The sequence below is a fragment of the Electrophorus electricus genome, chromosome 6 (genome assembly GCF_041902795.1).
Source record: "Electrophorus electricus isolate QZ-2024a chromosome 6, ASM4190279v1, whole genome shotgun sequence".
NCBI lineage: Eukaryota > Metazoa > Chordata > Actinopteri > Gymnotiformes > Gymnotidae > Electrophorus > Electrophorus electricus.
In genome coordinates, this window is record NC_137502.1 from 21,982,749 (window position 1) to 21,995,078 (window position 12,330).

At 42.0% G+C, this 12,330-nt stretch overlaps 1 protein-coding gene across 9 annotated transcripts in view; it reads right to left on the minus strand.

The window, feature by feature from the left end:
* The window catches only part of pde8a (phosphodiesterase 8A), a 48,125-nt gene that overhangs the window by 19,887 nt on the left and 15,908 nt on the right, over positions 1-12,330 (minus strand). For 8 of the 9 annotated variants that reach the window (XM_081715952.1, XM_081715954.1, XM_027009884.3 and 5 more), the window contains 2 exons: positions 11,217-11,273; positions 7,417-7,607 (listed from right to left, as the gene is read on the minus strand). In XM_081715952.1, the coding sequence (XP_081572078.1) occupies positions 7,417-7,607; positions 11,217-11,273 (248 nt within the window). Of the gene's footprint in view, positions 1-7,416; positions 7,608-11,216; positions 11,274-11,418; positions 11,676-12,330 lie in introns of those variants that run through there. The other variant, XM_081715957.1, reaches the window with a different exon arrangement.

Consider the following 12,330-nt stretch of genomic DNA (forward strand, 5'->3'; position numbering starts at 1 on the left):
AAATCAAGGGGTAATCCAGAATGCAGATTTAGCAACTACTTTGGATCTAACCAAGTGTATTTCAGCATCTTTCTTTCAAAGGCTTCCTCAATAAAATAAACGAAACTATTCACTCACCATCTGAATACACTATGTCTGGCCTCAGTGTCGTTACTGTAATACACTGTGTAACCTACATCCACATCTACATGTACTACAAACTTTCAATCTCGCACTTTATCACCTCTACTGCCACTGCTAACTTGTGTCTGACCACTTTGTCTTTATTTACATTAGGGTTGCATTGATAGAATGCGCAATTACTAAAATAATCTATTACGCCATAGATTAATCAATTAATCGGCTAGGAAATACTTTTGCTTTATTGAAGAGCAATAGTAAATATACAAAAGAGAATACAAGACAGGTCTCTTAAAATGAACAACTAATTGATTGTGTATTGCATAAATTACATGTCAAAACGAAACCTAATTTAGTGTATTTAAATGCCATATTCCATTCTGGGTTTTAAATAAAACATTTTCTGAAATGAAAAACAAATAAGTAAATAAATGTATTCATTTTAAACTGATATTAAAAAGGTATCCAAGACATTTTCACGACCTTTTTATTTTTCACGTTTTTCAAGATATGTGCGGAGCATCCATGTCATGATTCCCCTCCACTAGCTTCATGATCTCCCTGGTTACCCATCCTCCCACCCTTCTACAGTAGAAATAATACAGTCTCACTGTTTTGGTATGCTCCCGCATTGTTGTTAGCGAGCCTAGTATTTAGCTAATGAATCTGTTTTTGGGTTGATGGATGTTTTGTACATAGTTCACGCTAGGCACAAGGCATAGGAATATTGTGGATGGATTAAAAAAAAGATTAGTAGCAAAGAATTTGCATTGATGATTTTTAGTGATCGAGTCCTTGAGTTTCTCGAGGAATCGTTTCAGCCCTAAAGCAAATTAATCTCTATGCACCTGCTATCCAATATACATGCCGATGTAAGAACCTGATTACGCCTCCATGTACAACGTCCCTGTGACAAACTGCAACCTGACAAAATGTGTCTCAAAGTACTAAATTCCAGCACATAGCTACAGCCCATATCTTTATCTACCCACTGACAAAGTGCTGGAAGGACATTATAGGTAGCTCCAGTTAAAAATCTGACACAACCTGGGTCCATCTCCCATAAGACTTGCAAGCCTATCTTTTGCTTCTCTCCATCATCCCACTATAGCCACTGACTCCTTGCATTTTCCCTGAGTGGCCACTGCCTTGAGTTCCTTGAGTACCTACCTTCATCTTCTGCTCTCATCTGCCTCTTCTGTGGTATCGCAATGCCTTCCATGGACCACCTGTGCCTAAACCCGCCTTGCTCCATAGCTCTCTGAGCTGACTAGACTGCCTCTCCCACTGCCTTCCTACTTTTACAACCTGAGCAGCAGCTTTTACTGCCACACCTTTAGAACTCAACAAAGTCATCTTGAGACTTAACTTGGCACATTTAAATTCCTCTACTAAACCTGTCATCGGCAGCTCTAATGTTCCTTTTCCATATCAAGACACGCACTATACACAAGGTACCCCTAACCACTTATCCATATGGCCTTATTCATATACTATCTACCTAAGCTTTTTGTCAATTTCTCGAATATAGAGAGAATAACCCTAACCCTCTTAATAAAAAAAAAAAAAGTTGCCTGTTATGAGCTTCCACCCAATGACAGACTTCTGGATTTACAAGGTTTACCCTTTAACCATGCCCATGTAAAATTATCACATAACCTCTCAAGCAACTATCAACTACATGGAAGAGTAGTTGTAAGTGTTGTCATATCATGTATGCTCTAGGAGGAAGTGCCATCCTGATACCTCTCTCCACCAACAACCCACTTGGAAACAGCAATCATCACTTCCATTGCCATGGTAAATGCCAATAGTGAAGTCGTACAACTTCTAGATGCTGCCAAAATGTGGTATATTCACCTGTATAAGCAGAAGTACTACACAAATTAACTTTTTATTTTATATTTTATTTTATTATATTTTATTTATATTTTATATTTTATTGTATTTTAGTGGGGACATACATTACATTAGAATGTATTTAAGAGAGTGTTTCAGAGTGCATTTAGAAGTATATTTTGGTGGGTATTGATGAGGGCATTTTGAAGTATGAGTAGGCATTTTTAGATGGCTTTACACTGGGCAATTCCAATGGTCTTATACCATTGCAGCTGAAAGATGACCAGATTACATGAAAGGCTGTGTGATCTCACTTGTGATGAAAGTCAGACTTCATGATGAAGACTGTTGGGTGATAACCTCTTGCAATTTCTTTCATCATCCATATGCAACTTTGTTTTGCCAAAATAAATCTCAAATGCAGAGGAAACATCAAAAATCCCTAATGAGAGATGGATCCAGGATATCCAAGGCTACAACCCAGGAGTGTTCCTCAGGGTCATAATCCTCTCAGTCCACGAGGTATTGGAGTCTGTTACCCCAGCATCTGGAACCCAAAAGGGCACGAATAAGGCAAGCAGGACTTCCCTCTATGTCCAACGGTGAAGGAGAGTCAACAGGTGGTGTGGGATCTCCAGCCGATGTCTTCAAGAAGAAACATGAAAAGTAGGTGAGATGTGGTAAATATTGGGCAGTTGCAAAGCATAGGACACTGGGTTAACCTGTTTCAGGATCTAAAAAAGGACCAATATAGTGAGGGCTGAGCTTTCTGGGTGGTAGCTTTAAGCACAGGTCCCATGTGGCGAGTCACACTTTTTGGCCAGGCTGGTAGACTGATGCAGGCTGTCGATGCCAGTCGGCATACTGTTTTTGTCTCTGGATAGCATGTTGCAGCTGTACATGTGTCTGTTCCTACATGCTCTCACTGTAGCGCATCCATTTATTTACCGTTGGCACTCCAGATGGTTCTCCTGACCAAGGGAACAGGGGAGGATGGAAACCCAGCATACATTGAAATGGAGTTATACTTCTGGAGGTGTTCACAAGGGAGTTCTGGGCATATTCCACTCATGGCAGGAACTGACCGTCTTCTTGGTTTTTACTGCAATAGGAGCAATGGAGTTATTCGACCTCTTGGCTGATTCCTTCCCCTTGCCCGTTTGATTGAGGATGGTAGCTCGAAGTCAAGCTCAAAGACACCTGCAAGACTGCAAGAGCAGGCAGTCCAATCTCGGGACGTGAATGAGGGCCCTCCATCTGAGACCATGTCTTTGGGGACCCCAAAATCCCTGAATATTTCCTGGAAGAAAGTCTCTGCTGTTTCTAAGGCTGTGGGTAATTTTATTCATGGCTATTACATGACATGCCTTGGAGAACCTGTCTACCACCAACAGTAAGTCAGTGCTAAAATCTACAGCAACATTTGACCAGGGTCGATTGGGTATGGGTAGTAGTTCAAGTATCCCTGCTTGTAACTGTCTCTGGGCTTTGTTTTGTGCACATACCTTACAAGCATTACTGAAGGTTTTGGTGTCTTCATGCATCGTGGGCCACCAGTACTAGTTCTTTAATAACACTAGGGTGCGATAGATACATAGGGTGCGATAGATACCAGAGCTTGGGGAGGTGTGCGGCACACATTGCTGGGTACATAGGTTCTGTTTTAGGGACATTCAGCTGGTGTACCCCAGCGCAATGGACTGTCATTGGATTTCACTACCACTATCAGGAATCATGGAAATGACCAAAGACACCACTATACATACAAAACCTTTCTCATCATCTTCGGTTGCATTATTCAGGAGATAAAACGGGTTCATTGTTTCGGGCCAGGCAAAAATCAGATGCTCGCAGATAAAAAACAGGGATTTATTGTAGCAACAGGTAGTGGAAGCAGTCACAAGAAAAGGAGTAACTCGAAAGTAGGGAAAACAGTCCATGTCAAAAAAAAAAACATCCAATAATCCAGGCATCAGAATCCAAAAGGGGCAGGCAAAAATCAGAAACAGGAAACACCAAGTCAAGGTTCGGTACACAGAAAAACAATCCAGAAGAATGCTCGGTATGCATAGGACTCTAGAGGCAATACTTCGCAGTGTCCTAATATTCGAGACAGGCTTAAATAATCAAGTATACAGGTGAGTTCAATATTCTGGTGATGACGATCTGACATGAAGTTCATGACTGGTGGAGTCCTGGGTTGGGTGACGAGCAGCCTGCTAGGTGTTGTACTGTGATGAGGAATCGGGCGATATGAAACCCGTCCCACTTCCATCACCTCTGGGTCATTGTGATGAGATTTCTTCTGCTATCTGTTGGCTCCATCTGTTATTCTGGTCTTATGGTGTCAGTAAGGTTCCATCTGATAGGTGCAACTATACAGTAGAAATCCAATATTGGCTCTGGGGAAATGTACCCTGTCCCCCTTCATATAAACATGACAAGACATCTGCTTTTCCGTTCTTAGACCCACGTCAAAACGAGTAAAAAACAGAGCCCACCTGGCTCGTCACAGACTGAGTCGTTTAGCCACTTTAATGTATACCAAATTGCAATAACCTGTGAGAATGAGGAATGAGAATCAAGTTCGTTCCAGCCAGTGCTGTCACTCTTCTAAGGTGGCTTTCACAGCTAGCAGTTCCCAGTTTCCTACATCGTAGTTTGGTTCAGCAGGACTGAGTTTGCGAGATTGGGATGCACAAGGGCGGAGCTTAGCTTGAGAACCTTGTCGCTGCAAACAGTTCTGATACCCGTCTCAGAGGCATCCACCTCAACAAAAAAGGGGATATTGTGATCCGGGTGACAAAGAAACTAAGCCATAGTGAATCTTTCCTTGAGTTGGGAGAAGGCTTTGGTAGCGGGTGGTGTCCACTTCAAGTTACGTGATTTTCCTCTGAATAACTCTCAGTGGGGCAGCTACAATACTAAAGTTGCACATGAAGCAGTGGTAGAAATTCACAAAATCAAGGAAGCTTTGGAGCTCCTCGACAGAGGTAAAGGCCAATATGTTACTGCTCTGATACCAAAATGGTATTTTGTAATGATGGTTCTGGCATTTCTCAAGTTGGACATATAGATGATTGTCTAGGAGTCGCAGCTGCACCTGAAATATGTGGCAAATGTGGTCATCCATTGTTCTTGAGTATGTCAAAATGTCATCTATGTAGACTAGAACCCATCTGTTAAGCATATCAATAAATATATTGTTAATAAAGGCTAGAAATACAGAGGGAGTGTTGGATTTCACTATCAGTAACAAAATAGTTACTGAGTGCAAAAGTCCCACATTCATGGTGAGTGGAACAGTAGTTTGCATTACTCTTTCCGTAGCCAGGGGTTGACCGTCAATTCCCTTTATATACAGGGAAGATTCGTGAGCGACTAAGGGGAGTTCCAGGGCTCACGCCACATCAAAGTCTAACACACTCCTGCTTGCTCCAGAGTCGACTAGGGCCAAAAGGGATAGGGAAAAATTGGCCCATTTTAACTTGACAGGAACCGATAGGTGTATCAGACGCATTTGGAATACACATTACTCACCCGCAACATAGCTTGCATTTTGGGATTCACTGGACAGGAATCATGAAAATGACCAGAGCCACCACAATATAAACAAAGCCCCTCTTATTGTCTTTGGTTGCTTTATTCAGGAGACAAAACGGAACCTTCCCACTTCCATTGCCTCTGGGTCATTGTGAAAAGATGTCTCTTCTGTCTGTGAGGGAGAGGCATTTATGCGTGACCATCTGGCCCGAACAAGTTTATCTAGAAGTATGGACATGCTGAGAACTGAAAGAGTAGTCTAGACATCGTTACATGCCGGTTCAGATCTTAAAATGTCACTCATCCCTTGATAATAAACAGTTCTGAGAGCTTTTTCATAACACCTGCTTTGAGCGGCAAGCATACGAAATTCCATAGCATATTTGGTTGCTGGGGTTTTGCCTTGGCAGATGTGGAGCAATTGTTCCCCTGCATCTTTACCATTAAAGGCTTCCTTAAATAGTCTTTCAAAATTTGAGTAAGATGGTATGTCAGGAGATCAGGTTTTTCAAACAGCGGTAGCCCATGCAAGAGCCCTGCCTGTGAGAAGAGATATAACGAAGGCTATTTTTAATTCGTCAGTGGGGAAAGCTCCAGGGTTACGATTGAAGTAAAATGAAAACTAGAGAAAGATCCCTTTACATTGGCTTGTGTGTACCATCACCCTTGTCTGAGAGAGCGATCCATGACGGGGAGCTCATGACTTCTCGAATCTCTGACAGAGTAGTGACGGAGGCAGCCAGGGGGGCATGAGACAGAGCAACTCATGTTATGAAGACCTTGGGTCAGGCTTTGTAGGTGGGACTCAAACGAACCGATACATCTGCCTTGATCCTGGATGGCATGCAACATCTCGGGCATCCCTGATAGATCCGCAGTAGGCGAAGAATTCTGTAATGAAACAGACTCGGACACAGTAGTCGGATCCATACTCAGGGTAATCTTTACTGAAGAAACAGATGAGGGCCAGAGGCAAAAAATCAGAAGTCAGACAAGCCATGCAAAAACTCCAGTGTTAGACAGAGACAGGAAACAATACCGAAGGGCTAAGCAGAGATCAAAAACCAGTAGGCGACAGCCCTGGGTCCAAAGACAAATAGACAAAAGTACTAAAGAACGGCTTGGTATACACACTGAGAGTGTTGGCCATACTTCACAATGATATTGAGGTTCAGGTAGTCTTAAATAGTATGGTGCTGATGAGGTGTGTATAATTTGTGCAGGTGTGTGTGATTGGTAGCTATGGTGATGGGAATGGGGCCCTCTGGTGGCCAACTGCAGATTCCACCCAGTTGTCTGCAACAGCGTGAAGCCAGATTTAGAGTGTATTTAGGAAAGCATTTCAAAGTACATTTAGGAGGGTATATTAGTGGGTTGTAAGGAGAACATTTTAATGTGTTTAACAGGGCATTTTAGAGTGTATGTAGGAGAGTACCTTATAATGTAATACAAATCTATTTTGGATTTCTTTAGACAGGGATTTTAAAATGTATTTTAGAGAGCACTTCAGGTGCATTTAGGACAGGATTTCTGCAGGTATTTAGGAAAACATCTAAAAGTGAACTTAAGAAGAACATCTTAGAGCATTTTGAATGAGGCTGAATTTAAAGTAGCACAGTGGCCACACTCTACCGCAAATGACTAAACTAGATCCCTCACTCTCCTTCACCCTCACTCACTCCAATACACACATCAACCTCACATACAGCAGAACTACACCTGACAGAGTGATCAATTTCATAAGCTGGTAGATGCAAACAGAGAAAAGTACACTAAACAGATGGATAGAGAAAAAAAACAGAAACCCATCATACATTGAGAAAGACAGAGAGAGACCGTGAGAGAGAGAGAGAGAGAGAGAGAGAGAGAAAATGGGGACTCAAAGTGATAAAAAAGAGGAGTTTAGAGGCATACCGACAGAGCGCTTCTGCATCGAAGTATCTGGAATGTCTGTGGTCGATAATAATGAGGTCATGGTGCTTTTCCAGGAAGCTTTCGAGGGCAGCGTCGGGTGTGCGGGCGAGGCTGCAGCTGAAGTTCGCCCGCTCACACGCCCAGCAAAACCCGCTGCTCTGGCTGTCCTCTCTGGCAAACACTAAGAGTACCTGAAAAAAAACAACAACATGCAATAGCCAATCACAGCTCAGCATCCACAGCCAGTTATACTGAGCCCACGGTCCAGATTCAGAGCACAAACCAGATATAGAGCATTCTAAGGAGATATGCATCACTAACCAGATACAGAGCACTCTAGCTACACACAGTGTGCTTATTAAAGAATTTCAGTACAGAATTTCAGAGAGCACGGCTTTATTTAAAAGACCGTTCTGATAGTTTCATATATGCATAGACAACCTAGAAGAACATCATGGATCTCACAACCATATTTACCATTTTAGAGAGTTCTGTCCAAACTCTATTAGAGAGACTTTTAATCTGTAATATTTCCCTTCCTCACTCCCTCTCCTCATGTGTAAATAGGAAGAGCTATGAGTCACTCACACAGAGGTAGACATCTCGCAGTAGTCCAATGATCATGTGCGCTCTCTCTCTCTCACATGAACACACACACAAAAAACTCCAGAATGGACAGAACATTTTAGCACTTTCTGACTGACTTCAACAATAACCACCAAATTCTGCAGTAACCGGTAACTGCAATAACCACCAAAATTCTGTCATCTCTCTAGCAGAAGCAGCAAAGATTTTTATTATAGAATGTATGAACACACACGCGTACGTACACACACACACACACACACACACACACACACACACAGCTTTCATTGTGATTCCCGAAATTATGCCCATTATAAATACATCATTGCTCATAAATCTCCATGGGCCATGCTGGAACGGGTTCTGAAGGGAGGGTCAGAACCCAAACCATGACCTGCGGAATTCCTAAAGAACTGTTCCTGCGTAAACCAAAACCATTTTACATTCAGTGTGTTGAGCAATGAGCCAGAAACACAATCTGTCCATTTGGGCAGGATTCAGAATATATGTATGTGTGTGTGTGTGTGTGTGTGTGTGTGTGTGTGTGTGAGAGAGAGAGAGACAGAGAGAGGGAGAGGGTGAGGGGTAGAAAGAGAGGAAGAGGTGGTGAGAGAGAGAGAGAGAGAGAGAGAGCGCTGCTGTGGGACTGTGTTGCTTTGGTATGGTGTCCCAGTTTAACATCATTGTTAGCGCCACGTGTGAGTTCAGCGAGAATTCTGGATCAGCTGTGAGGACAGGTAACAAAGCAGGAAAAGGAAATCACTTCACTTCATTTTCCTACATCAAGTAAAATCCATCAGTGTGCATTCATAGACAACATGGGTACAACAGGAACTAGCAGTGTAAAAACAGCTTTCCTGACTAAACCCTTAAAACAAGAGCTTTATGAATCCCTTCATAATGACACAGGGAAATATAAGCAATTCTATACAACTACAAAGAGACCCCAACTAAGTCTACAAATCAGCATGAGCAGTAAGACGAGCTGTGGCTAAGTATGATTACTCAAAGGACCGGACAGACCAACTCTTCATCAAGGTCACTATCTCTCTGTGTGTGTGTGTGTGTGTGTGTGTGTGTGTGTGTGTGTGTGTGTGTGTGTGTGTGTGTTTGGTCAGATAGGATTGCTCTTAGCTTTTGGTCATCAGACACTTAACCAAGTAATGGATACCTATAAACCGAGTAACGGTGACTTATAAACCGAGTATGGGACACTTATAAACCGAGTACTGGACACTTAGGGCATTTTCACACTTGTACTGCATACTTTAGTCTGCACCCAGGACTAATTCTGGGCTCATTTGGGGGAAGGGCTCATCATCGCTGCTTTGCTTTCACACAGGAAAATTCTATTCGAACCATGGGTCGACGGCACAATTCCATACATCACTTCTCTGGGTGCAGGTTTGCAAAATGTTAGCCACATTCAAGAGCACATGCAAATAATTTCTATTATGAGAAAGTTTTTAGCCATGCAAGCCAGCACCGAGAACATGCACTTACTCACTATTGTGAAAAAACCCTTGTAAATGAGTACTGGGCATCTATAAATACAGTATTGAACATTTATAAACAGAGTACTGGACACTTCTAAACAGAGTACTAGGACTGTAGAAGTATTCTATTATTCCTTCGACTTTTAAAATATGGAAATATATTCTGGCTCAGCTCAGGCACCTGACATCCCACAGTATGACATCATGCTTCAGTTCATGTTGGCCAAGGGAAGGCAAAACGAGGAAGCGCATGGCTGTTTGGGAACATGTTAAAATAAACTATGATGAAACAAAAGATGTGGGCTTGCAACCAAATTATATTTTGTTTATTTGAAAGATTTAACGTTTGTGTTTGAGTTTGTGTTTAAAGACATTTGGCAGTAATATTACCTAAGAGGAGCGAAGAAGGAGCCATCAATCATTTGACAAAGACATATACTTTTATAAGATCATATTTATAAACTGAAGTACCAGATACTTATAAACAGATTACCAGATTCTTATAAACAAAGTACCAGATACTTATAAATGGAATAACAAATACTTATAAGATGACACAAACAAAGTAGCGGTGAGAGAGTGGGGGTGCAGGGTCAGTGAAGGGTAGGGTGTGGGGTAGGTTGCTTATAAAGTGGTGGCTGATTGTATCTCATGTTCATCTCAGCAAAGATCAGACACCTAATATAAATTGTACAAATATCTCTGTTAAACAACCCTGAACACATTATAATGGTTTATTACAGAACTTATTAACATACCCTACCATAACCCATAACACTCCACTGAAGACTTAACCTTACTAGACAACCCCAGTACCAGAATGAACTATACTAGATTTCTCAGGGTTAAGTATGAGCTCAGTCTGGAAGAGTTTCACCCAAGCAGCAGCCAACAGTACATTACCCAGGGAATAATGCCATCAGTGAGTGATAATGGAAAAAAAAACCACATACACACACAATAAGTGGTGCTGTTCTCCATGCAGCATGACACAGATGACACAGCATGACAGTATATGTGTGTGTGGCTTATCCAGCCAAAGTGCAAATACGTCACATTGCTCGTGACATCACAGCCCATACCACTTCCTTTGTTTCTTTCTCTTTCTCTCTCTCTCTCTTCTCTTCTCTTCTCTTTCCCTCCCTTATAGCAGTTGCTCTTACCCAAAATGACTTGCATATTTATGAATATACTACTGCGCGTGGGAATCTAACCCATGGTCTTCGTTTTACTTGCACCATACTAACCCTCACCATGCTCTGTCTGATCTCCTATGTGAGTTTTAGGAACTATTGTTGCACTCTTACATTCCATATCTTTATCTCCCTCTTTCTTTCTCTCTCCTCCTTGGTCTCTCTCACTACCTCCTTTTATGTCTCTTTTTCTCTTTCCCTGCCTCTCTCTCTCTCTTTCTTCCTCCTCCTCCCTCTGCTCGACTAAGACGTATTGTTTGTTAAGGCAAGATTCCTGTTATTGTTTGGATTGGTTGTTATAGAAACCATGAGTATTTCAGTTGCTGTGGTTGACTGGGGGCATATGTGGAGCACAACTGACACGCATCCTCACACCCACACACACCCTTACACCCACCCACCCTTACACCTAAGGTAATATATATATATACACACACACATAGAGGCATGCTCACACACACCACACAAAGGTACACCTGCACACAGAGCAAATCCTACCCCTTACCCCAAACCCCCCACTTATTACCTGAAGCTGATCTTCATATAACTTCATTGGTCCAAACTGCACTTCAGAAAATGAGCTCTGAAACAAAAAGGGACACAATGCCAAATGATAATCAGCAGGACATGGAGACTTGTGTCTGGGAGGAGCTCTCACACAGATTATACAGAACAAATAAAACAGAATAAGTGTGTTAAAACAGAAAAGTGAGTAAAAGTTCTGAAACCGTCTGATGCTCATATCCATCCTGCAGGCAACGACCGCACAGGGGTCAGTTGGCATGGAAACTCGCCCTCAGTGGAATGCCATCCCAACAGGACTTGAGCAGTAAACAGTATTCACACGAGAAACACACAGACTCTCACACGTGCTAGGGTTGCCATAGCAATACAACTTATGCCAATAAACATGAGTTAATGCTTTATATTTTGAGGTAACTAAAAAGAAAACCAAAGCTTGTGGTTCCAACCTTATTTCCAGAGAGGAGAGAGCCCCCTCCAGCTCTCTAGAGTCCCCACCCACTCTGTGGCTCTCTAGTGCCACCCCCACCCCCACCATGACACTCTAATGTCCTCATTGTAGGAGATTAGCTGGGTTTTTTGTGATGGGACTCACATACAACAGTACAACACAGTGGTATTCATGGTGAAAACTGATTTTAGGTATTTGTGAATTTATCTGTTCTCATCAATTTACAGTCCATTGACAACATTAGGTCATGAATTTAAAGTCACTGAACAAGAAGCTGCAATAGCATAGCTGTACAGCGTTCCTATCCAGCATAATACAGTGATACGTAATACATTAAAGCTTAGTTACACAAACATTAGCAACATGCCAGTCCATATATCACAACAGCGAAGACAAAAGATGCTTTCGTCTTCAGATCAGAGTCACACTTCCTTGGAATGTTGTCAAACAAGTTTGAAACAAGTTTCTTTCGCAGAACTGGACCTTTTTATTCTTTAGGAATATTCTAGAATGTCTGTCAATCTTGCCTTGGTTTTCTCAAAAGGAAAACAATAAGAGAAATCTCATCAGAGCATAAAAGACTGAAGAGTAAAAAGAGTGAAGCAGCTAAAATCAATGCAGAGATCCTGCTCTGCTTAAAGTATTAACACAGATGTACCATAAATGT